At 47.3% G+C, this 27092-nt stretch overlaps 1 protein-coding gene across 1 annotated transcript in view; it reads right to left on the reverse strand.

The window, feature by feature from the left end:
• The window catches only part of TBX4 (T-box 4), a 114732-nt gene that overhangs the window by 41477 nt on the left and 46163 nt on the right, over positions 1 to 27092 (reverse strand). Inside the window, exon 4 of the mRNA XM_015416436.1 lies at positions 4020 to 4139. Within this exon, the coding sequence (XP_015271922.1) occupies positions 4020 to 4139 (120 nt within the window). The remainder of the gene's footprint in view (positions 1 to 4019; positions 4140 to 27092) is intronic.

Raw genomic sequence — 27092 nt, forward strand, 5'->3', positions numbered from 1 at the left:
TCATCCAGCAGGTGCAAGTGGAGGAGTGGGGAATCAAACCCGGTTCTCCCACGCACTTAACCACTACACCAAACTGGCTCTGGAGCCATCCTTCCTGATCTAAGACAAAAATGTGGGAGCTGGAGGCTAAAAAACTGTGAGCTAGCTCACACTAACTCAGCTTAGAGGGAACACTGTCTTGGATTGTCTCCCAGTCCAGTTTAGACTCTGCCTAAGCTTCCCTTCTGATTTAGCTTCTGTTTCAGCATTGTATGAGAGCTAGGGTGTCAGCTATGCTGCCATAAGGGTTGGGGGTGGGGTGCTTGCTTGGCCTGTGTACCAAGAGTACCGCTGCATTCCTTCTTTGCTTCTGTAACACTTGCTTATCTATGGCCTTGCAGGTGGTGTGTAGTGTCTGGGATTCAGGGAACCGTGGGAGCGCTTTTGGTTCCCAGCTTCGGCTCTAACGGCCTGGGGCTCCTTCTCCGGCGCGCGGGAATGTGGCTAATTGGCCTAAGTGTGTGCATAAGAATACCCTATACCCCATAATGCTTGTAGGGGCAACGCCATTCTTAACAGTGACTTTGTTACTGCATCTATAGCTCTGCAATCAAGTATAACCTTTCTGATAAGAGTGTACTCCATTGTTGGCTGTGGAATCTGACATTCTGTTAAGAATCCTCATTCTCTATCTGCACGCCTCTCTCTACCCAAGATGAGCGATGAGGAGGAAAAACAAGTTCCCTCAGAAGAGGAGAAACAGGTTCCCTCTGAGGAGGAGATCCTGGTCCCCTCCATGACTGGGGGGGCCCGACTCCCACTACCCAGGCGAAGGCACCAGTGACCACTACGCCATCAGTGACCGTCCCGTGGCAGGGAACGGGAGCAGTCCCAAAGATGACATCGCCCCGTTTGTTCCTGACCCCCTCTGGGCTGCGGCAGCCACCTGGCCAGGGGTACCGGCCGAGCTCCAGGTGCAGTCAATTCAACCCGGACTCCACGGCAGAGACATATGCTCACGCAGGGCCCCCGAAGAGACAGCAGGTTCGACCTGGGACTGGCCTCAGCTGGAGGTTCCCCCCCTACGGGGTCCCATTAGAACCACCGCTGGGAGCATGGGTGACGGAGAGGTTGAAGGCGATAAGTGGGCGTGTGTCCCTGGATGAGGGACTGGAACTGGCCCATAGAATGGAGGTGGCGGTTCGGGAGAGGCAATTCCGCAGTTGGAGATCCAAGCCATCCGGGCGGAGGGGGACGCCATTCTTAACAGTGACTTTGTTACTGCATCTATAGCTCTGCAATCAAGTATAACCTTTCTGATAAGAGTGTACTCCATTGTTGGCTGTGGAATCTGATATTCTGTTAAGAATCCTCATTCTCTATCTGCACGCCTCTCTCTACCCAAGATGAGCGACGAGGAGGAGAAACAAGTTCCCTCTGAAGAGGAGAAACAGGTTCCCTCGGAGGAGGAGATCTCGGTCTCCTCCATGACTGGGGGGGAGACTCCCACTACCCAGGCGAAGGCACCAGTGACCAGTACGGCACTGATGACCGTCCCATGGCAGGGAACGGAAGCAGTCCCAAAGATGACGTCGACCCATTTGTTCCTGATCCCTTCTGGGCTGCGGCAGCCACCCGGCCAGGGATACCGGCCGAACTCCAGGTGGAGTCAATTCAACCCGGACTCCACAGCAGAGACTTATATGCTCACGCAGAGGCCCCGGAGAGACAGCAGGTTCGACCTGGGACTGGCCTCAGCTGGAGGTTCCCCCCCATGGGGTCCCCTTAGAACCACCGCTGGGAGCATGGGTGATGGAGAGGTCGAAGGCGAAAGTGGGCATGTGTCCCCGGATGAGGGACTGGAACTGGCCCATAGAATGGAGGTGGTGGTTCGGGAGAGGCGTCAACTGCAACGGGAGTTGGAGGAAGTCATCCAAGCAATCCTGCAGTTGGTGATCCGAGCCATCCGGACAGAGAGGGAAGCCCCACCAGCGGCACTGGTAGTTTCCGCTGCCCCACCAGCTTCCCTGCCACCGCCCAGGCCTGAGGATGTACCCGGGCCGGGACCAGGGGAGGCCCCGGCTCCAGCGCCCCGGCCAGGCAGTCCGAGAGGTCCTGTGCAACATCACCCAAAAGATTTGATTGAAGCCACGTTCGACGGAAATCCTGGAGAACTGTCCTACTTTGTGGTTCAAGTGATGAAGTTTGTGGAAAAGTCGGGCCACCTGTTCCTGGACGACAGCAGCCGAGTAGATGTGGTGACCGTCCGCTTACGGGGAGCCGCAGCGGCTTGGCATGTGGAATTGCACAACGCAAGGGGCCCGGAGCTGGTGAATTTGGACGCTTTTATTGTGGGCATTGCATGCCCAGTTTGAGGATCGGAACGCCCGGCCCAAAGCAAGAGCGTTCCTGCACACCCTGAAGCAAGGGAAGAGATCGGTGAGATAATACTCCTCAGAGTTCAAGTTGCGAGCGGCAAAGGACCAAAATTGGCCAGATCCGGTGCTGGCTGAGTTATACCGGGTAGGACTGAACCCCGAAATCCGGGAAACGGTCCTACAGGCGGTGGACCCAATCTACTCGGGGAAAATACGGGATGTGGTGGGCTGGGGAGTTCCCTGCACCAGGGGCCAGTTACAATCCTTCCTCGGGTTCGCAAACTTACAGAAATGTTCTATCCAACTTCGCCCAGGTCAGCTTGCCCCTGATGGACTTGTTGAAAATGAAGGGGAAGGGGCCGGAGGCAACCAAGCCGGGGGCACAGGGTGGTTTAGTCACTGTTAGAATGTTGGAGTAGGCCACAGGTTCAAATTCCCTCTGTGCCATGACACTCACTGGACAACCTTGGACTAATCAGTCTCAAACATACCTACCTCGCAGGGCTTTTGTGAAGATAAAATGGTGGTAGAACCGTGCACACCACCAAGAGTTCGTTGGAGGACAGGAAGCAGCAAATCACAATAAATTCATTCTAGCACATAAGAAAGGAAGAAGCACTGATTGCTAGACCCGTGTAACAATCGTGCCTGTTTCAGGAAGGTTTCAGTCTGATTGCTTGCTGGGCTGCTGTGGTGGCTATGGGTAGGGGTGCCAACCTTCAGGTGGGGCTTGGAGATCATCTGGAATCACAGCTGATCTCCAGAATACAGGGTCCTATACCCTACCATAGAATTGGAAACTGCTCCAAGAGGCTCCTGTAGTCTGCAGTGTCATGTAAACCCTGACTTGGGAAGTTCCCAGAGATCTGGGGTGGAGCCTGGGGGAGGCAGAGTGTGGGGGAGGAAGAAAGCTCAGGGTAGATGTGATGCCACAGATGCTACCCGCCAAAGCTGCCGTTTTCTCCAGGGGAACTGGTCTGGAGATCAGTTGCAATTCTTGGCAATCTCCAGGCCCCACCAGGAGGAGAGCAATGCTACCTTCTGGGGTGATCTGCCTTCTCTGGTAGGGGCAGATGGGCCAAGGATCTCTGGTCAGCGGTGGGCCCCCTGCCTGGCTGGGGAGCCTCAACAAACGCCCCACCCTGACGCTCCTGATGTCAGCAGCTCAGTTTGCTTCAAGCTGATCTGGTCTTCCTTCATGGCTGCATGGCCCGTGCCTCCCCCCTGCCCGGCTGGGGAGCCTCAACAATCGCCCCACCCTGACGCTCCTTGATGGTAGCAGCCCAGTTTGCTTCAAGCTGATCTGCTCTTCCTTCATGGCTGCATGGCCCGTGCCTGCCTTTGCAGTCTACAAGATCCCCAGAAAAACGTGGAGGTTTCGAGAGAAAGAGGATTTCCCTCCTCTTCCCATTGTACACTAGAGAACCAAACCGGGATCGCACAACATGGGTGCGACACCAGTCAGGGGTGGGCATTTTATCTCCATCACTCATCCGTACACCAGCAAACATTCTCTCACCATTTGTTGTCCTTTCGAGAGAAAGAGGATTTCCCTCCTCACCCCGTTGTACACTAGAGATCGCACAACATGGATGCAGCACCAGTCAGAGGTGGGCATTTTATCTCCATCACTCATCCTCACGCCAGCAAACATTCTCTCACCATTTGTTGTCGCAGAATTTGTACCGATGGTCATCCGCAGGGACAATATCGATCAGTAAGATGTATTTGGTTTTCGGGTTCATCCCCGTGACTTTAACTTTGTAACTTGGGAACATCCTCCTTATGGGAAGGAAAAAGAAAGAGATCAATGCATTACTCAGAGGCCAGAGGTACAGCTGTCGAGAATCACAGCCCACGCTCTAAACCAAACATGACGACGAAACATATTTTTGTCATGGATGTATTGCATGCACATAGTGTTCATTTATTTACTTCATTTACACTCTGCCTTTTCCCCCCAGTTGGGGACCCTAAGCAGCTAACATCCTTCTCCTCTCCACTATTTTATCCTAACAACAACCCTGCGAGGTAGGTTAGGCAGAGAGTATGTGACAGATCCAAGATCACCCAGCAGGCTTCCACGGCAGAGAAACCTTAAAAAGCCAAGCAAACCAGAAGTTCGCGGCCCAGCAAAAGGAAGTGCTTCATCACATAATGGAAAATTAACTGATGGAACGCATCGCCACAAGGGTCATCATTGACTTAGATGGCTTTCCTTTTAAGGGTTAGAACATTCGGGCCGAACATTCTTGCTGTTCGCAGAAAAAAGTATTGATACTGGTAAACTAATAAGAGAAGAGAACCCATCAGTGGCTGTCGGTCATGACAGCTAAACAAAACAGCACCTGGGATCCAGAGGCAACAGACCACCAAACAGCAGGTGTGGGGGGAAATCCCACTGGTGAAGCAAATTCCAGTATAGAAATTCAGTGATGGGAAAACTCGTTCTGTCAAACTCTCAGCCCATCATGCAACTTTCAAAGGCACACAAGCCCTGCCAGGCAATCCAAACAATATCAAGCAGAGTTTACAGGTGCAGAGGGAGAGATTTCTGCAGCAGGCTGGAGACAGGCAGGCCAAGGTAACACTGAACGTCACAGCTGAGTCTCTCCGTCTCCCCAGCCTCCCAGCCGCATTCTTGCGTGCCGTACGATAAATAAGTAATAAATAATTTTCTTCCTGCTTCCATTTGCCTCTAGCAAATTCCCAACCCCTCCCAGTCACAAATTGGATATCTATACCTCATAGCGTTGCCAACTCTAGGTTGAGAAATTCCTAGAGAGCCAGCGGGGTGCAGTGGTTAAGAGCGGCAAACTCAAACCTGGAGAGTGGGGTTCGGTTCCCCACCCCTCCTCCACATGAAACCTGCTGGATAACCTTGGGATCATTCTCTCAGAGCCCTCTCAGCTAGGGAGGCCAGACCCCCCCCAGTGAGGGTGGGGGGTCTCCTGCTTTCAGCCCCCACTTCTCCACCACCAGTCAGCTGGTCAGCAGGGGGGAATTACCACCTCCCAAAATGGGAGGAACATTGGAAATTAACACAATGGGTGTGTTGGGGACTTTGGGGTCGACGCTGTGGTTTTTGGGCAAAACTCTATGGTAGAAGCTAATTCTACCATAGAGTTTTGCCCAAAAACCAGAGAGTCACCACAGCCCCAATGTGCCCATATCACTTCCGGGTCATGTAGCCACATTGTGTTAATTTCCAGCATTCCTCCCCCGCTGGCTGCTCTGAGGGAGATGGCAACCCTACTCTCAGCCCCACCTGCCTCAAAAGATGCCCGTTGTGGGGAGAGGAAGGGAAGGAGACTGTAAGCCACTTTGAGACTCCTTAGGGCAGATAACAGTGGTGTGTCAGAACCTACACTTCTAAAGATTTGCGGGGGCAGGGTATGGGGGGCAGGGGGAGCACAGTGGGGTACCATGCCATAGATTCCTCCCTCCAAAGCAGCCATTTTCTCCAGGGGAACTGATCTACGTTGTCTGGAGACCCGTTGAAATCCTGGGAGATCTCCAGGCCCCACCTATAGGCTGAAGCAACCCGAGCTGCAGTGTTAGGTGAGTCTAGTAACAAATAAATATACACTGCAAAAACCTCTTAGCAAACTAATGTGTTCTGTTTATGGTCATCATTTAGTAAAGTGCAGTTTTGAGAATGACAGGAGTACTCCGTCCATGAATGTTAGCTGTATAATGTGTCTTTTGTAGGACCAGCAAAAAGCATCCATACAAGAAGGCTGTCCCCCTTTTTGGAAGACTTCATGCAAGGAGAAGCGGGCTTTTAGTTCTAGAAACTCCCGTTGGGGCTTGACTTTTAAAACACTGAGGCAAAATGGTCTGGTAGTTCTCAATCTGTATGTACTGAATGTTATTGCTTATTGAATGTAATGAATATTTATACCTGACTAGGATGAAATAATGATACACTAGGCACATTACTAAATGATGACCATAAATAGAACACATTAGTTTGCTAAAAGGTTTTTGCAGTGTATATTTATTTGTTACTAGAACTACCTATAGGCTAACAACCCTAATGCCAAAGGTTTTAACTATTAGTAGATTCTAAGTTATCATTTGTAAGTCTCTTTGGGCATCTTTTAAAAAATGGAAAGGCAGTATCATAATCCACTACAAACCAAATTCTTCTCAGTCAGTTTCTGTCAGCCATTTTGGATTCCTTAGGACATATTACATAGACATAGCTTCACATATACCATTTTAAATACATTTCTTTCTCCCCCTCACCTCCCTCCAAAAACCAGATGGTCAACGGAAACCATATTAACATCTCTCACAGCAGACCACTCTTCCCAGTTCCCTTCCTCAAAAACACACAGAGAGAGACACAAAACCCCTACAGTCCTTCACAAATTTATCTCAAAAAAGAATACTATGGTTGCCCATGATAACCCATTCAGGCCTAACATTATCACTCTTCACACAGAACACATCAATACTAGTAGACTAATAAGAGAAGAGGACCCAGAGACCAAAGAAGAACTTATGTCTGAGGGGGCTGAATGATCGTTGTCGTCCGAGCTGCCATTTTGTAACCACTCGGGCAGAAGTCCACAAAATGGGTTCCTTTTAGAAGCCCTTTGAATCAAGCCTTTCTACCACCCTGCATAAATTCCAGGTGTTTACCATGTAATTAGTTTGGGCTTGAAAAGGGGCCGGTTTACCAACATCCATCTTTGATTTCCATTCATAAGCCTTGCACTCCGCTTAACCTTGGACACAGGTAAGCACCTGAATAAATACAGTAGGATATTTCAGTTTGCAAAATACACAGACTAATTCACACTTTCAGACTGGGGGAAGGGGGACGCTACAGAAGGAATCCAATTTTAATGCCAAATGTTTCTTTCGTTTTTTTTGTTTTGTTATTTTAAATTAGACCTTTTTTTTTTAAAGGAAAAAAAAGAATCACGCCTCAAAGTGAAGACTAAAAAAAGAAAAGTATGGCAGAAGTTTCTTCAGCATAATTTTTTAACACAGCACTGGAAGATTCTTCAAGGATATTTATGACCCCAACTTCTGAACGGCTTCTTTCGCCTTCCCCCTCGAACTCTCCCCCCTCCAAACTGGCAACTGCTTTCCAAACCGTAGCCGATCCAGGCTGCTAAGGGAGTCGGATCTGATATACTGCAAATGTTAAGTGCTTTTTAATGGCATTTAAAATTAAGCTTTAGCATATGGAATTCATATCGAGTAGACAAGTCTGAGTTTATAATGTTTTTTAGAATAGCCCTCTAAAATAAATAGAGGGAGCTGAAGCACTCCCGTAATGTATACAGCTGAAATTCTTCAAGGATAACAAATTAGACCTTGCATCTGATCTTAGGTGTTGCTTCACTGGCAAAGGGCTCCCTCACTGTTTTTGGTAGTGTTTGTTGCGACCAAATCCGAAGAGACAAGAGCCCTCGGATCCTGCCAGTGGTCTGCACCCTCTTCCAAGAAAAACGCTGGGCACCCAAGTTAAAGAACCCTGGCTGCACATCACTGTTTCATCATTATTATTAGCTGCTGCGTTTTTGGCATCTGCCAGCAAAGTGCCAGGGACTCTTCCCTTTAATTTCCTTAATGAAAACATATTTCCCAACCTCTTGGCAAAAGCTGGCTTCTCAATAAAATGTTTGGGGCTGTAAATGGGGAGGGGTGGTCATGAATTTCTTCTCTCTTTTTTTGAGGGGTAAAGACCCCCACCATCCCCCCAAAAATCAGAGCTATGTCCAAAGCGAATGTTTGTCATAAGAACTGAACTGAATTTGTGGGATGTTTCTCTTCCCCCTTGGTACAGCCGGCTTGAGAGAGAACCAAAGAAAACACCCCCATCTGGAATGTGGAACCAGAGAGTTCTGGCTGGCAGAGGCCTTGTGCACCTAGCCAGACCTTTGTTCACTCTTTGGAAGGGTGGTGGACTGTAATAAGGAGTCTTTCTCCAGTTGCGGTTTCCTTGCTTATTGAACGGAACGGGGAGAGGGAACAGAGCATGCCTGGGCTACCCATGAGCCACACTGCCCACCTGCTCTTGCTAGGAATGCAAACACGGGCTGGTTGAACTCCCGGCAGGCCACAGGGGTTGCTGGCATGAAGCACACAGACCTTGGATATGGTTCTCTCAAACTCTGCTTAAACTAGTCTAAGAAACAGTTTGACTATTGTGGCGCATCCCACGGGAACTGTCACGCTGCGAGAGAAGTCAGAATTTTTCCATGGTCTCCAGCTCCCCCTACCCCAAGCTGCAAATTCCCAAGCTTCCCTTTGGAAAAGCCATGACTCTTAAACAAAAAAATTTTTTTAAAAGAAAAGAAAAGAAAAGATTTGATTTGTGGTGAAGATGTGCCCTCGAAGTTAGGGGGTGGTAGTCAGTCAATGAAATCAATTGGCAGGAAGTTCAAAATAAAAAATGGGAACTCTGTCAGTATCTGGAACTCATTGCCACAAGATTTGGTTATGGTTTTTCTTAAAAGAGGAGGAGAAGTCGATCAATGGCCCTGATAGCCAAGAGCAGAACCTCCATGTTCAGAAGCAGCTTATCAGATGTCAAAGGACCTTGTGCATGGAAAACTCATGCTAGACTGCTGAGCTATAACCCTTGTTTTGAACTATTTGCATTAACTGCCCGAGGTTTTCTTCATCATGAACTCCCTCCCAGGGTTCACCTGCCGATTGGGACCACTAAGAGCTTTGTTGCATAGAACCCTCCATACATCTCAATCACATCAATACCGATTGCCACAAGACTTTTATGAAATCAAGGCCTAACCTTCCCTCTTTTTTGGGGGGTATTTTTATATTTGTGTCTATGTGTGCATGTGTGTGTGTCTGCACCTGGAAGTCATGTCGACCTTTGGTGACTGACCTCTACTGGGGGCCTGGAGGATATTCAGAGAGGTGGCTGAGTAAAGCCTGCCTCTGTCCTCCCGACAACTGGTATTCCAAGGAAGTCTCCCATCCAAGTACTAAGCACAGTCGACCCTACTTAGCTTCCGAGATCTGACGAGATTGGGCTTGCCTGGGCAAGGCCTAACCTTCCTTGAAGGAGCCTCTGGTTCGCTCCAAAACATGGTCGACTACAAATGAAAGTAACTAGACTTTCCCCAAAAAAGGTGCAGAATCCATAATCTACCCAAAAAAAAAACCCCTCCAGTGTCCCACCTATAGGAACTGTACACTGCACCTCGCAGAGCCCCAGATCTTCAGTGGGGGAGAAGGGGCACTGTTTCATGTCGCCCCTTGGAACTGTCAGCACTGAAAGACCTGTCACATCCAAAGCATTCCAGCTGGTGGCAGAAGGAGGAACTGTCCCTCTGAACTCTCTACTGTTGTCTTCCACTGATACTGAGCTTTAGGGGACCTTTTCCCATGTTGATGTGGCTGCCAAGAACCTGGAGCCTTGGCTTTGGTTCCCCACTCTTCCTCCACAAGAAGCTTGCTGGGTGGCCTGGAGCCAGTCAGCTTCCTTCAACTCTCAGCCCCACCTGCCTCACAAGGTGCCTGTTGTGAGGAGAGGAAGGGACGGAGATTGTAAACTGCTTTGAGAATCCTTATGGTAGAGAAAAGCGGGGTATAAAAACCAACTCTTCTTCTTCCTCTTCTTCTTCTTCTGGATCAGACACAAAGGGACATCTAATCTAGGGTCCTGTTTCCCAGAGCGACCAGCCAGAGTGCATCCGAGAAGCCCACTGTCCTCCATGAATTTCTCTCACTCCCTTTTAAAAGCCCACGGGCCATCACTACGTATTGTGGCAGTGAGTTCCACAGGTTAAATATGTGTTTTATGACAAGGCACCATTTTTGACCATTTCAGTCAGGGCTATTTTTGGGCAGGAACGCACAGGAACGGAGTTCCGACTGACTCCTGAGTTGGCCACGCCCAGCAGGAACTCATTAGCATAATAGGCCACACCTAACAGCAGAAACTCATTAGGATTGGCTACATTAGGGGTGTGTGGTCTAACATGCAAAGGAGTTCCTGCTACAAAAAAAGCCCAGGGTTTTGACAACAAAGTAAACAGAACAAGAAGCAAAAGGTGGGTGTGGCTGGATGACCCACTTCTGGTAACATGGGGGTGTGGCCTAATATGCTAATGAGCTGTGCTGCCATGGGTGTGGCCTAATATGCTAATGAGTTTCTGCTGTTGGGTGTGGCCTATTATGCTAATGAGTTCCTGCTGGGCTTTTTCTACCAAAAAAGCCCTGATTTCAGTTATCTATTGCCCCTCAGTTCTAGTATATAAAGGAGAGAGACTGGGAAAAGTTCTCTCTTTGCACCTCTTGCATGGTTTCATAAACCTCTTTCATCTCCCTCTTTCCTGTCATTGCCTTCTTCTGAATTGAAAAGCCCCAAACATATAGCCTTTCCTCATCCACAAGGTGCTCCGAACCACTTGATCGTTTTGGTTGCCCCTTTTGCAGCTCTGCAATACTTTTTTAATTGAAAATCTCTTTACCCCACTTACTAACCCAAACAGTTCTCAAGGCAGTCAAGATGGCTGACCAGAACGGTACACAGTATTCCCAGTGTCACTGTACCAGAATTTATGCAACCGTCTCATATTCAGCTCCTTTTCCTAATAATTCCTAACATGGACTTGGTCTTTTTTCGGTGCTGCTGTACAATGTCAACATTTCCGTTAGCTCTCCCATCCTAGTCAGTCAATGGCAGCTCAGATCCAATCAGAGGTTTTATCTCAATGCATATTCCTTTATACATATTTATGTTTAATCTAAATTGCCTAGTCTTCCAGTTTGGAGAGATCCTCTGCGTGCTGTTCTAATGCTCAAGTGGAATGATTTCAGTCTTGTACGTTCTGTTCTTTCTTTAAAAAACAACAACTAGAACCTCTTGCAGTGGAAATATTATAATACAATTGATAGTCCATTCAAAGTTTTACAGGGATGTATTCCTCTTCAGTCACCTTCTTCCATTTATCCATGGAAAAACTACACATCAGAACATAAGAGAAGCCAATGTTGGATCAGGCCAATGGCCCATCCAGTCCAACACTCTGTGTCACACAGTGGCCAGAAATACCAGTGCCCTCAGGAGGTCCAGCAGTGGGACCGGGACACTGGAAGCCCTCCCACTGTGCCCCCCCCAAGCACCAAGAATACAGTGCATCACTTGCCCCAGACCGAGAGTTCCTATCTATACCTTGTGGCTAATAGGCACTGATGAAACTCTGCTCCATATGTTTATCACGGGTAACAACATTCTCGTGAATTTTTAAAATCAGTGTTCTAGTGAATTAATGGCATGTGAGCATTTCACAAAAAGATCCTGCGGTTAGTGGATATCACAACAGGCTCTAATTTTTCCCCCATGTCAAAATTCTGCCTCTTGGATATTAAATTAAAAGATTGTTCTTTTAAAAGACCCGCGTTGCCTTGCATGGTCTAGTTTGGTGGGGGGGCAAAAATGCAACTGGAACTTGTTTCCTGAACCTGGAAACAACCAATATTTTGTGAACTGCCAGAAGCTCAATTATAGATATGCTGTGGATAATTTAGCCTTCACTCACTCTCCAAAATCTCAAGCAGAGAAAGCTTTTTCCCAGCCCCACTTCCTGAACCTATAAGTGGAAGTGCAGAGAACTGAACCCGGAACCTTCAGCATGCAAAGCAAGCACTATGCCACTTAATCACACACACACACCCCACCAAAGAGACAGCAGAAAGAAATGGAAACAAGAAGGTATTGAGCCTTTGGTGGGCTGCATCCAGTTTGTTGACTCACAAGTTATATGGCTTTGCTATCGAGAAGAATGTCTCATTAAAGCCTTTGGCCTTCTTCAGGCATGTTAGTTATGGCTGCTGTACTGAAGCTTTTAAGTAACCAGTCTCTCCTCCCCCTCTAAAATCCCTCTTGAAAGCCTTTCCCAAAACAAAGATTCACCTTTCTTTCCTAAGGTTGCCACTGGTAACCAACAGGCGTTTGGAAGGTTGGGGACATGGAGGGCACCATTTACCATAAAGCTTCCAGCAGTTCCTAGAGCGGTGTGACATCACTTCCAGGTTTTCCCGGCAAGTGATGTAACGCCGTCACACCAGTGGCAATTTTTAAATTACTTTTTTCCCCACTGGAGGCCAGGGTGACGGCAGGCATCAGGAGCTGGGGATGACAGGTTCTCCTGGCCTCAGTAGGAAACGGGCATCCCTTATTCCTTCCCTGTGCCACCTATTGAATTGTTAACTTATTCCACGATGCAGTGCCACACCCCATTCATCGATAACGCGAGTTGCTTGTGCAAGACACATAAAAACACTGTATCTTAATGCCCCACCCCAAACCAATAAACCATCTTTTTAAAATACAAGCCAAAAAAAGGAAAGCACTCTTCAAAGCGAACAAACAATGCCACAAGTCAGTCAGTCATTCTGTTCAGTAACTGCTGCAACTGGTTTTGTTTGCTGGAGTCCACCAAACAAAACCAGTTGTAGCAGTTGCGGAACAGAATGACACCTTTCTAAACCCATTGACCTTACCAGGTTTCGAAGGGCACGACTCCGTTACATTATCATACTCTGATATCATACTTTGCTCCCATTATGAGAAGACGGGACTCACTGGAGAAGACAATAACGCTAGGAACAGTTGAAGAAAGCAGGCAAAGAGGTAGGCCCAACATGAGATGGAAGTCAAGACTTGCCAGAATGACATATGCTCAATGTTGGAAACAAGATAAAGTCCCTGACATTGGGGAATGGATAAAAAAACTACGTACTTTTTATGGTTGAAATGGACAAAATGACAAGGAAACTTAATAACTTGGAAGCAGAAGAATTTTTTGCAGACTGGAAAGACTTTAAAGAATACTTAGAAAAATACTGGGATGTAAAAGACAATTTGATTTGCTTTGATAACTATTGAAAATTAAACAATAGTAGAGAATAGATAAATGTATATGAATAACAGTTGAAGGATAAGTTACCTATAGATGTATTATGAAAACGAGAGGTATGAAGTGAATATAAGAACTGAGCTGGAGGTTGGAGCACTGTGGGAAGCCGAAAAGGGGGGGGGAGAGGAGGAAAGGATGTATAACGATGTAAGTTTTGATATATGTTTACTTTTTTAATATATCCTAATAAATTGTTTAAAAAACAGAGAGAGAGAGATGGAAGTCAAGTCTCACAGTCTGCAAGATCTGGGCAAGGCTGTTAACAACAGGACGTTTCGGAGGACATGACTTCATAGGGTCGCTAGAAGTCTGAAGTGACGTGATGGCACTTACACACACACACACACACACACACACACACACACACACAGAGCTCTCTGTATAGGATTGCACCATTCGGCGATCAGTTCCAAATGCACTGTCAAAATAGCCCCTGTTCTGTAATCGTATAAATCTCATGCATGAAATGCAGATCAGACAGACGAAACCATCCTGACACCTTGGGCAAATACTCTCTGTGGGAGGCGATTTGGATACAGTAAATAAAGTTGTACTCAGGATCATTAATATCCGTGGAATTTAAGGTAGTCTTTTTTCTGCCGCTCTTTCTTTAACATTGCCTTCTGATTTTGTAATCTAGCTTTAATGCATTGTTTGTTCTATGTTTCGCTGCACAGTATTCTCCACTCTTGTAATGCTCCGTATTAGTACACTGTTCTCTAATTTTGTGGGTACATATTATCCTGTTCATACTGCATGGTTTCAGTTGCAATCCCCCCTGAGTTTCAGTGAGGAAAAACAGATTATAAATGAAGCAAATAAATAAGTAAATATAAATACAAATAATAAATAATTCATAAAAAAAAATACCTTCTCTGTGGAGCTGGCTCACTCGTTCAGCTGCAGTACCCAAAGAACAAGACCTCAAAACGAACAACAGGCAAACAAGAATCCCTTCTGTACAGTACCCAGCATATGACCATTACTAAAAAAATGACATGCTAAACAGCAGTTAGCTGAGAGCCAGTTTGTTGTACTGGTTAAGAGTGGTGGATTTTAACCTGGAGAGCTGGGTTTGATTCCTCACTCCTCCATGTGAAGCCTGCTGGGTGACCTTGGGCCAGTCACAGTTCTCTCAGAACTCTCTCAGCCCCTCCTACCTCACAGGGTGTCTGTCTGTTGTGGGGAGAGGAAGGGTAGGAGACTGTAAGCCTCTCTGAGACTCCTTCAAGTAGAGAAAAGCTGGGTATAAAAACCAAATCATCCTCCTCCTCCTCCTCCTCCTGTCATAATATCTGTATAGCGCCATATGTGTTCCCAGCAATTGTTACAACAGCCCTGAGAGGCAGGACATAGTAGTAGGAGTAGTAGTAGATTGGATTTATACCCTGCCCTTCACTCGGATTCTCAGAGCAGCTTACAGACTCCTTTCCCTTCCCCTCCCCACAACAGGCACCCTGTGAGATAGGCGGGGCCGAGAGAGCTCTTTCCAGAACTGTCCTTGAGAGAACAGCTCTAACAGAACTACGGCTTGCCCAAGGTCATCCAGCAGCTGCAAGAGGAGGAGTGGGGAATCAAACCCGGTTCTCCCAGATTAGAGTCTGCACACTTAACTGCTATGAAATATGGAGCAGAGAAGCTGAGGCACAGAGAAACATATCTTGCCTAAGGCTGCCTGACTAAGTGCATAGCCACGGTGGCATCTGAACCAGGGACTATTTCCTGGTTCCCGGTTCAAAACTATCATCGGCTGATATCACACTGGGGAGGGGCCGTGGCTCAGCGATAGAACATGCACGTGGCAGGCAGAAGGTCCTAGGTTCAATCCCCGGCATCTCCAGTTAAATGGATCAGGTCATAGGTGATGGGAAAGACCTCCGCCTGAGACCCTGCAGAGCTGCTGCCAGTCTGAGTAGACAAGACTGACCTTGATGAACCGATGGTCTGATTTGGTATACGGCAGCTTAATGACGTTTGTGGCACAGTGGCCCATGCTTTGGGAGCTGGGTTGCCAACTCTAGCTTGGAAAACTCCTGGAGATTTGGGGTGGTTAACTGGGAAGGGGAGAGTTTGAGGAGAGGAGGCAGCTCAGCTAGGATGCGAGGGCCAGGAGTCCACCCTCAGAAACTGCCGTTTTCTCCAGGGGAACTGATCTCTGTAGTCTGGAGAGCGGTTGTGATTCCAGGAGAACTCCAGACCCTACCTGGAGGATGGCAACCCTATTTGGAAGTGTCCAGCACCCCAATGGCACCCCAAGTTCAAATCCTCACTCACCCATGAGGCTCACTGGGGGGCAAGGGATGCCAACCTCCAGATGGGGCCTGGAAGTCTCCCAAAATTACAACTGATCTCCAGACGGTTCCCCTGGAGAAAATGGCTGCTTTGGAGGGTGCTGTACCCTGCCAAGGTTCCCGTCCTCCCTAAACCACACCCTCCCCATTCTCCACCCTCAAACCTCCAGAAATGTCCAAGTCTAGAGCTGGCGACTCTGTTCGGGGCTCTTGGGTCAGTCATTGTCTCGGCCTGTCGTGCTGCACAAGATCATTGTGAAGATGAAGCGGACGAGGGAGAGCCGTGTATGCTTTCCAGAGCTCCTTGGAAGAAGGAGGAGGAGGCGACTGGATTTATACCCCATGGCCCTTCAGTACCCAAAGGAGTCTCGGAGTGGCTTACAATCCCTTTCCCTTCCCCTCCCCACAACAGACACCCTGGGAGGTAGGTGGGGCTGAGAGAGCTTTGAGAGAACTGCTCTTGAGAGAACAGCTCTGAGAGCACTTGTCTGACCCAAGGTCACACCAGCAGCTGCATGTGGAGGAGTGGAGAATCAAACCCGGTTCTCCCAGATTAGAGTCCGCGCTCCTAACCACTATACCAAACTGGCCCTCCAAACTGGCACGAAGGCAGGGATCCGTCAACAACAGCACATTGTGCCTACTCTAAAACAGCTTCCCAGACTAAGTGACAGCCCTTCAAACACTTAAAGAATTTGAAGTATTTGAAGTATTTTTAAGCATCTGAAGGGCTGCCCCTTAGAGGAGGGCAGGGAGCTGTTCCTGTTGGCAGTAGAGGAGAGGACTTGCAACAATGGGTTTAAATTAAGAGTGGGGAGGTACCGGCTGGATCTTAGGAAAAACTTTTTACAGTCAGAGTTGTTCAACAGTGGAATCGGCTGCCTGGGGAGGTGGTCTTTAAGCAGTCTTTAAGCAGCGGCTGGACAGACACTTGTCAGGGATGCTCTCGGCTGATCCCGCATTGAGCAGGGGGTTCCCTTCCAACTCTGTGATTCTATGAGGCTACGACTACTGGCAAGTTGCTGGGCCAAATTCCAGGGGCTGGGCTAGAAACGGTCTGGGAGCACCAACTCCACACCAGAGAGAGGCCTGTGATGTGCTCGGTTTACGGAGCCCCTCCGGAGGGATGCTTGCCAGGAACCACCCTGGCCATCTTTTCAACCTTTTTGATGCAATTGGGGGGGGGGACTCCTTTTTACTCAAGTTTCTGGACACCGATTCCCTGCCACATCCCTCCTGCCTCCTCGTTCCTTCGTTGGTTTTCTAGTTTCCCATTGTTTGAGTCAAATTGCACTACTGTGTCAAAAGCCGCCGCCAATGTTTATTCATTTATTTTTTTAACTTTTTATTGCCAAAAGTACAAATCACCAAATAACTGTGTTTAATGTAGACACCCAAGAAGTGCAGGGGTGCCAATCTCCAGGTAGGGTCTGGAGATTTCCCGTAATTACATGGAGATTTATTCATCTCCAGAAAGTGTCCACTATGGAGGGTGGACTATACAGCATCATATCATACAGAGGTGCATCCCTCCTGAAACCCCGTCCTTCCCAGTCTCCACCTCCAAAATCTCCAGGTATTTCTCAACCAGGAGTTGACACCCTACACCCAGGGGTCATTTCGTAGAAAAAGAGGTGCAGGAGCTCATTAGTACAATTCATTACCTTAACTTATTTGCATATGCCACCCCCCCTGATATCACCGGAGGTGTGTCAGAAGGCAACACCCACTGCTCAGGCTCCACTGGACTCTTTTGGATTGCTAGCTATTGGTGTGGGGGGGGCGTGCAGATCTATCCTCGCAGAGGAGGGAGAGCTTGTGCCTGAATAAAACTTTGTCTTAAAGGTGCCACTGGACTGTTTTGGACCGGGGGGCTGGGGGGGGGGGGCTGGAACTTACCTGGCTGCGTCTTGCTCTTACAGGGCTGCGGGGCGAGGCTTGTTGCATTTGCCCGCCCCCTGGGCTCTTTACTGCCGGAGCTCCGCTCCTGTGCGCTCCTGCAGGAAATGACCCCTGCCTACACCTCATTTTGCAAAGCAAGGCTGTTTCCAGCATCATTGTTGCTTTGGAGAGGTGTGCATGGGAGGGAGTGAATTAATTACCATTGGACCAGTTTCAACGGGTTGTGCCTCTAGAGGACGGGGCTGAACTGATTCCACACCGTCGCGGAGCTGCAAGATGGTTCTCTCTGTTCGGGACATGATGTCGTTTCTGGGACCATCCTTCCATGCTATCATGAGATCAGATCTGGCATCCCTGGAAATCTCCACTGGTGGCCAAGTACAAAGAAAATCAGAGGGAGGGAACCGAGGGCCGGGGTTAAAATAGCTAAGCGATGATGTGCGACTGACTTATTTGCTCCGCTAATGAAGTGATCCCTCCCGGGTTCAGTTTGTCCCAGGCACATTTTGGATTTTCACAAATGGTTTTTAAATGAACTGTTAGGGGAGAAACCACTTAGGGGGATTTCTCCTTTATTTATCAGCTTGTCTTTCTTGCAGAAGTCCCGACTCCTGGCTATGTTTGGCTGTTCCTGAAGCAAAGCCAGGAACTGTCCACTGTCCACACAGAGATGGAGCGGACTTTAATTGCCATGCTCTGCTGGGAAGAAACACATTGGGTCTTTTCTTTAGTTTTCTTTTTTAAGAAAACACTGCCATGCTAGTTTACCAGCAAAGGAAGCACCAGCCATGCCAGTGAAGGCTGCAGAATCCGCGGCCACCAAGAAACAAGCTTGAGTCAGCGGCAAGGGCTTGGTGGGTTAGACAGCAGGTATGCTGGGATGAGAGCCAGGCGAGGGCAGGCCTGTAGCTACAATGGGGCATTTCGGGGCCCAGCCCCCTGACTTCCTGCCAAGCCCCCTCCCGACTTCCTTTCAGCCCAGGCCCTCTGATTCTCTGACATAATGTGGCGGCCGCCACAAACTCCCCCTATGCTGCCACTTATCCTTGCCTTCCCCCTGCACTGCACCTCTCTCGGGGGCCAGCTGAAGTGTGTGAGTTAATTTTAATTGATTTAGCCAGTGCCCCCTGAAGAATTAAAATGCCCCCTGACTTAGAAATCCCTGGCAATGGGCCTGGGCGAGGGCAGCATTTCAGCAGTGTGAGGGGCTCCCAAAATGAATATGGTGCACGGAAGGATCACTCTTGCAAGCCAGAGAAGCCCCTTTGTTTACCCTGCCTGTCTCTCCCACAGGGACTCAAAGTGGCTTATATCATTCTTCTCTCTTCCATTTTATCTTCACAACAGCCTTGTGAGGTGAGTTATCCTGAGCGTGTGTCACTGGCCCGAGGGTCACCCAACAAGCTTCCATGGCAGAGCAGGGATTCGAACCTGGAGTCTCCCGGATCCTAGTCCAATGCTCTAACCACTACACAACACTTTCTGGGCAACAGTGGCTACTGAGAAGGTACATCTAAGCTTGAGAGAGTCTGAAAAATCTGAATAGGACTCTTTTTTCCCTTGGGCTGCTCCGGATAAGCAACTATTCCCCCGGAAGAGGATATCATCTTCACGCTACAGTCACCCGGATCCAGCTCTGGCGGTGCTTATCCCGAAATGCATGTTCTTGTCTTTTTAAAAGAGCAGAGGTATGGGACTCGTTTTTTACTAGGGCCGGATCTGATGGAGATCTCACTTTGCTGGACCAGGCCATGGGGGTCGACTACGAAATGTGTATGATTTAATGATATAGGTTGTCCTCCCTTACCCCCAGCATTGTGAGTCCCATGTGAAATTCAGGAGTAACTGTAAATCGCTCAGAGCCGGCAGCTCTGCATGGATTGAGCGATCAATAAATGGAAAGATTTATCATCATCATCATCATCATCATCCTCCCAGGGACAGGAGATTAAAAAAACCCTTATAAAGGACACAGGCAAACCCAATTAACAATAGAACAAAGTTAGAGTCCAATGGCGAAAGCTCACACCTTGAATAAAACTTTGTTGGTCTTCAAGGTGCCATTGGACTCTAACTTTGTTCTATTGCTTCAGATCAACACGGCTGACCGACTGGATCTACCAATTAGCAATATTATTTTTTTTAAACAATTTTTATTTAGGATGTCATCATTCAAAATCAACATTTGTAATACATTTTTCATCCTACCCTCCCCCCTTTCCCCCTCCCCTACATGGCTTCCCACAGTGCTACAACCTCCTGCAAAATTCTTAAATTTGTTCTTCCTTCCCTTTATCATTACACGTTCAATAGGTAACTAATCTCTTCATATATAAATTTCTCTATTTCTTATTCCATTTTGTTAAAGTTTAACGTTCAGTAGTTATCAAAGCAAAATAAGTTGTCTCTTACATCCCAATTCTTCTCCAAATAGTCTTTTAAATCTTTCCAATCTGCTACAAAGTCTTCTGCTTCCATATTGTTAAGTTTTCTTGTCATCTTGTCCATTTCAACCATAAAAAGAAGTTTTTTAATCCAATCTCCAATCTCCTGGACTCTATCTTGCTTCCAACTTTGAGCGTACGTCATTCTGACTCAAAATACAAACATGCTTAAAACATTTAACCCTCTCACAGTATTTCCTTAAAGTATCTCCCTGATGCCCACCCTTCCGCTTCCACCGCCCTTTACTCATTAGCCCTGGGACAAAGTTGGGGTCGCCAGATCCTACCTTCTTCCAGGCAGGGGGGAATCTTTGGGCCTTGGTGGGATCTTCTGCCACATGTGCAAAGCGCACGCAGCTCAATAACCTCACCTGGAAATAATGTCATCATGCCAACGACCTCACATGGCGACACTCTAGGATTTGGGCAAAACATTATGTTTTGAGCCCAAATATACCATAGAGTTTTGCCCCAAAACTAGAGAGTTGCTGTGCGACATCAGCAGTGTGATGACGTCACTTCCGGGTGACGTCATCATGCTGTGTTTCGGGAATTTGCAGGTGGGGTTTTCCCCCCGCCAGCCAGCCAGGAAGAGCCTGCAAAAACACAGGAACCCCTGCCCGGACTGGGGGTCTGGCAACCCTAGGGACAGTATGCAGGGACATAATGCACAGCTTCTGTCATCTGCAATAAAGGTAATGACCAGTTGCTTGCGGGCTGGATAAGAGCCTTGGACAGGCCAGTTTCAGCCCATGGGCCAAATGTTTGACACCCCTGAGCTAGGTGGTAACTCACTCTCACTGGAGGAGGGGGAAACTTGCAACCTATTTTTTTAAAAAAAATCATGAATTTGTAGTGCATTACTTCCTGGCAGTGGGTTAACCTGATGTGCGCTCAGTTTGTTCTTTCATTGACTCAGAAGAAATCCCACTCCTGAAGAAGAGAAGAGATTGGATTTATACCCCGCCCTTCACTACCCAAAGGTGTCTTAGAGCGGCTTACAAGCTCCTTTCCCTTCCCCTCCCCACAACAGACACCCTGTGAGGTAGGTGGGGCTGAGAGAGCTCTTGACAGAAACTGCTCTTTATCAAGGACAGCTCTTATCAGAACTATGGCTTGCCCAAGGTCATCCAGCAACTGCAAGTGGCGGAGTGGGGAATCAAACCCGGTTCTCCCAGATTAGAGTCTGCGCACTTAACCACTACACCAAACTGGCAAAGTGCAGTAATAAAGAGGCCTTGTCACTAAAATTATGCCTCAGCTGAGAGGGACCAGCTTTTATTCAACGTGTTTATTTTTGAAATGTCTCAAACTAACTGCAAACTCAAGAAATTTTAGGGTGGTTTTTTAAACTCATTTTTTTTCTTCCACAGAAGTGGCAGAGATATAGTGGGAGCTGGAGTGGGGTTGTATTGCTCATCACCAGTGCTGTCATGGACATTGTCCAATAAGTGTCCACATAGGGTTGCCAACCTCCTGAGATTACAAGTGATCTCCAGGTGATAGAGGTCAGTTCAGCTGGAGAAACTGGCCGCTTTGGAAGATGGACTCTATGGTATTATACCCCAAATACCACCCTCCTCAGGTATTTCCCAACGTGGAACTGGTAACCCTATGTCCACAGCACTTGCATAACACAATTTAAGGGAACATTTGCAAACCTTGCTTCAGAGATTAAGCTGACAGCTACAAGAAGCAGGGCCTTTTTGGTGGTGCCCCCCCCCTTGAGGAACTCCCATCCTAGGAAGGCTTGGGGGGCCCATTTCTTCTCTCGACTTTTCAAACTTCTTTAACACTGCTTTATTTTGAAGGATATTTGAGGAGGCTGGCTCAAACATAGTGCTGCTGCTGTTGCACTAGTTGTTTAATCTTGACTTTTATTACTGTCAATGTTGACTGACTGAATAAGTTATTTGCCTTTTCCAAAGAAGAAAGAAAGGAACACTACCACCAATTTTTAAAGAACTCAAGCTGCCTTGAAGGCCCTTGTGAGGCAGAAAAGCAGGATATAAAATGTGAATGACTAAGCAGTTGTTTCATTCAGAACTTTAATTCAGAACTTTAATTCAGATAGGATTGTCCGTTACTTTTATTCAGTGCACAGCTTGGCTCTAACAGACCTTCTTTGTGCACAGTTAGCTTTTCCTTGAACACAGCACCACGTTTGAGTTTTTCCCATGGGTGGAGGCTGTGGTCACACGGCAAGCTGATCCCGATTTGTTCCTGCTGTAGATTTGATCTGGAATATTTTTTTCGGGTTGGGATGATCACACATCCCTCCCCCAACCACTTGTATCATGCAAGGAGGCTCCAGTCACCATCCAGACAGCCGCGCCACCCAAATTAAAAAATTGCTTTGCGCATGTGCATATGCACATGGCTGAATCACCGCCCCCCCCCCGCACTGGAGTCTATACATGTGCTTGAACATTTAAACATTGAATTTATTCAGCGCAGGATTGCTCATGCGTGCAAAGTCAGAAGCTGGGGGGGACCTCATTGCGTGAAGGACAGTCAGATGACCTAATCACAATCATTGTGTGAGATGGCTGTCCAGATTGGCAAAATCACGGATTCAAAGCACAAATACCCAGAAAGTATGTGATTTTCCCGGTGTTGGAAAACTTGCTAGGGAACTTCAATGCAGGAGACGGATTTGACCGTCTGATCAGCAATTTTAAATGTGAGAGGGAACAGTGGTGAAACCCGATCAAAATTACCGTGTGACCACAGCCAGAGAAAAGCGTTTCACACCAAACTGAAGGGCTAGACTTTGGTGCCCAAGAATGTGCAAACAGCCATGTCCCCTTTGTCTATATCAGGGAATAATCCGTTCCATAATGCGTCATGCAACTGCAAAAAGTCCATAGCATCCTAAGAATCGCATTTAGATTTTTTTTAATTTTGAAAAGGATTAACAATATTTGTTTGTTTGTTTATTAAAACATTAGCCTCCTTTCTTCCTTATGGAGCTCAACGCAGCTAATGGAATGTTTCTAGCCCTCAGGTCTGAAAAAGTAGGCCTGAAATGGTCTGGACAATAGAAATTGCAAAAGCTAGAAGGAGATTGTGCAAGATATGCAACAGGTGAGGCTTTGCGGTCTTTTTCTGCTCCTTCCTCTCCTTCCCATTCCGGGGTGCATGTTCGTTTTCAGGGTTTTGCATGTATCGGGGGTGTGTGTGTGTAAATATTAACTTGTTTTAATGTTTTATATCTGTTAACTTGTTTTAATGTTTTGATTGTTAAGCATCTTGGGGACCCCAAGTGGGTGGAAAGGGGGCTTGGAAATGTTTTAAATAAAAGTATAAACAAAGTTGTGGCCAGCAGAAGCAACACAGGAAAGTGCAACATTGAAAGATGTGCCCATACTGGCAAAATTCACACAAGAGAGACTCCATCTTTTTAAATTCAAATTGCCTTGGGGCAAATGACAACCCCCCCCCCCCCCCGAGATTCTACATGTCCTTCTACAGGGCTGTGAATCAAGAGATACCAACTCCACCCTTTTAAAATAACTTTAATTTTTTAAAAAAGAAAAAAGAATCTGGCCTTTAGAAGTATAAGAGATCAAAGCGTTTCCCATCCCAAGCCATTTTCCCAGGGCGTCCCAACGCTCCTGTCCTGATTTCTCTTATCACCCCCACCACTCCGCCATGACGTTCTATATACAACGCCAGGGCCCTTGGCTTTGAAGCGGTGGATTAGTTCAGGCCGAATCCTTACTCCAGAATAACAAACAAGGCAGGTTCAGCAGGGGTTCTCTGTACTAGTTCATTTTTCAGACCCCCAAATTCACTTTCACTAAACACAAGCAGCCTTGAACTCACGGCCTTGAGGACAGATCGAAGAGATTTATCTGGTGGCAGCGCTGTGGACTTTTAAGTGATGAGGTCAGGGGGATAGAGAACTTTTTATATTGGGGAGGGTAGGTTATATATATATTTATCTGGCTCTCATCTAAGTTTTATTTAAAGTGTTCTGACAGACACTAGAAAGACCGTTAACCCTAGTTCGGCACAGAAGATTTAAACAAAGATTTCCCAAAGGCTTTTCATTCCCGATTCTCTCCTGCACACCAGCAAAATTCCTCATTTTCTGAGGAGCCCAAACCATAACAGAACTAAAATTAGATCACATTTATTCAAAATGTAAATATCGAGAAGGGCCCTATAAATAATCGCCGAAGTGGGATCACAGTTTAACGACACCGCTCCGTTTCATAATGCCTTTAATTGCTCCTATAAAGAGAGGACTGGCATTATCCTGGATGCAGAAAGGCCTGTCTCTGTTACAGGCAAGGGAACCATCTTACAAGAGAGTTTCCCCAGCCGCATGGGGTGAGTCTCCTGGCGACGTCAGCCCACCAACATTGCGGGACGCTAGAAGACAGTTTCCATGGCCTCGTGTGATTTTGACATGCCTCTTCTGAGTGGCAGAGAGAGTATTCCTGCAACCTCAACCCCCCCACCTGAACTAGCAAAGGGATTTCCAGCGCAATCATCCCGAGCGAGCAGAGTTATGTGCTTTTAAGTCCATCGATGCTTAGGGTGGCGTAAGTGAATAAGCCACAAAATTCTAACCTTGCTTATGCTGCAGGCTCTTTGGGGGAGCTGAGGACAGCGAATATTCTGTCATGGGCCCCTCACCTGCAATCTGGGAACATTAAAGCTGGCCTTCCTCACAGGATTGTTGTAAAGGAACATCAAAATACGGGGAATTGCTTTGCTGCCCCCCCACCTCTGGCATTCAGAGGGTCCCTGCCTCCACACTGTCAGCCATCACTGCTGATAGTCTATTCTCTCTGAATTGGTTTAACAATTGTTACACCTTGGGGGCTTTTGTTACTTTCCATGGGGTTTTCTTGGCAAAGATACTGAAGTGGGTTGCCATTTCCTAGAAGGGAGCACTCACTGGAGAAGACCCTGATGCTGGGAAAGATTGAAGGTAAGAGAAGAAGAGGATGGCAAAGGATGAGATGGTTAGACAGTGTTATCTATGCATTGAACATGGAGTTGAGTAAACTCCGGAGGACGATGGAGGACAGGAGGGCCTGGCATGATTTGGGCCATGGGGTTGCGAAGAGTTTGACTCGACTGTGTGACTGAACAACGACGACAACAACACCTTGGGGCAGTGAGTTAATCAAGTTCATTATGCATTGTGTGAATAACGTTCTTTTGCCTGTCCTGAGTCTATTCCTCATCGCCTCTATTAAGTGGCTCTAAGTTCTAATATTTTGGAGGAGAGGGGGGGGGGGAACTGTTCTCCCTACCGTAGATGGCAGTTCAGAATTAGAATCTCAATCAGAATTGGGAGCAGCAGCACCCAAACCACCCCGGGACGATAAAAGCAAGAAGTGAGGAAAGAAAGGCAGAACATAGCTTAAACGTTAGAAGAAATGCTTATATTACATTACATAATCTTGCATTGTTAATAATTTTAATTTTTTGCATATTGAAACAGTGGAATGGAAATTTCATTCTTAACCTGAATAAGAGAAAAGCTTTGACTTACGATAACAATTACTATCATATATGGTCGTTGTATAGCTGTGATTTTAGTTAGTGTGTAGTTTTTGTAGGAGTCATGTAGAAATATATATATAAAAAAAACCAAACTGTTCTCCCTACCCATTTTCTTCAGATCATGCAAATTTTTTAAACATCTGGTAGACTTCTAGATCACCATCGGGAGGCCGTTTCCAGTTTTCTCGGTATGACCATCTTATCTGCACTTTGGGTCTTAACCAAAACAGTGTCAACACAGCGAAGATTCATCAGGCCCACTGAGTCCAACATCATCATCCTTCCAACAGTGGTCAGCCAGGGTTGCCATCTGCCAGGTGGTGGCTGGAGATCTCCTGGGATTGCAGCTGATCTCCAGGCAGCAGAGATCGGTTCCCCTGGAGAAAATGGCTGCTTGGGAGGGTGGGCTTTTTGGCATTATGCCCACTGAGGTCCCTCCCCTCCCCAAACCCCGCCCTTCCTCAGGCCCCACCCCCCAAATCTCCAGGTACTTCCCAACCCAGAGCTTGGCAATCCTAGTCAAGACTCAAGACTGATAGAACTAGGAAGGCCACAAGCAAGACATGAAGACCTTCAAGATCCTTGGCACCTCATATTCAGAAGTAGATAGGGTTGCCAGCTCTGGGTTGGAAAATACCTGGATACTTTGGGGTTGGGGCCAGGAGAGGGTGGGGTTTGGGGAGGGGAGGGACCTCAGCCGGGTACAATGCCCTAGAGTCCACCCTTCAAAGCAGCCATTTTCTCCAGCGGAGCTGATCTCTGACAGCTAGAGATCAGTTGTGAAAGCAAGAGATCTCCAGGCCCCACCTGGAGGCTGGCAACCCTAGAAGTAGACTGCCACTGAATATGGATGTTCCATAGCATTACTGAGAACACATAAGAGGAGCCCTCTGGATCAGACCAAACAGCCATCTAGGCCAGCTTCCCGTTCCCAACTGTGGCCAAAGAGTCATCTCTAGAAAGGATGGAGAAGCTGCTGGAAGATGGTCTAGTAAAATACTGGTTTCACTTCTGAGAACAATGGCCGCGGATCGCACTTGCTAATGCACATTTTGCAAATAATTAAGAGATATTCTGAACGCCAAGATCAAGTCATAATAAAAACCTGGAACCAGAAAATAACACAGATTTATGCTCTGCCATGTTTGGAGTCTTGTAGACTTCCGCACACCATATTTCACCCACGAAGGAGTCAAACCATTTTATGCAAAGTTCAGGGAACTTGGTGAACATAAACCTTTTCTTTTATCTTCTGATGATCCTCTTAATATGAAATAATCTCTCCATTTTCCCGCCCCCCCTTCTCATAACAAAAACAGTCAAACATGAGAAAGATAGCGGGCGCATTTTAAAGACGTTTCCACTTTATAAATCATGCACTCTTGGCAACGACGCCATTCCTGTTTCAACGTTGAGTTTGTGTGGCTTCCCCCCCCCCAACATCTCCCACAGATCAGACCTCAGAGGGAGTCCAGAGCCTTGCAAGTAAATGCTCACAATAAATTCGAGGCAATTTATAGAGCTGGATTTCATCTGCTGCGTCAAATAGACCTAGGAGGGGGAAAGTAACTTGGTTTCTTAGCAGCTGCTGTTTGGCCAATGGCTACTGGGAAAAGTAATTCCTGCAGTCACAAACCTTCTCTTCTATCACACCATGAG

Source organism: Gekko japonicus, unplaced genomic scaffold (genome assembly GCF_001447785.1).
Source record: "Gekko japonicus isolate JY-2015 unplaced genomic scaffold, Gekko_japonicus_V1.1 scaffold1851, whole genome shotgun sequence".
NCBI lineage: Eukaryota > Metazoa > Chordata > Lepidosauria > Squamata > Gekkonidae > Gekko > Gekko japonicus.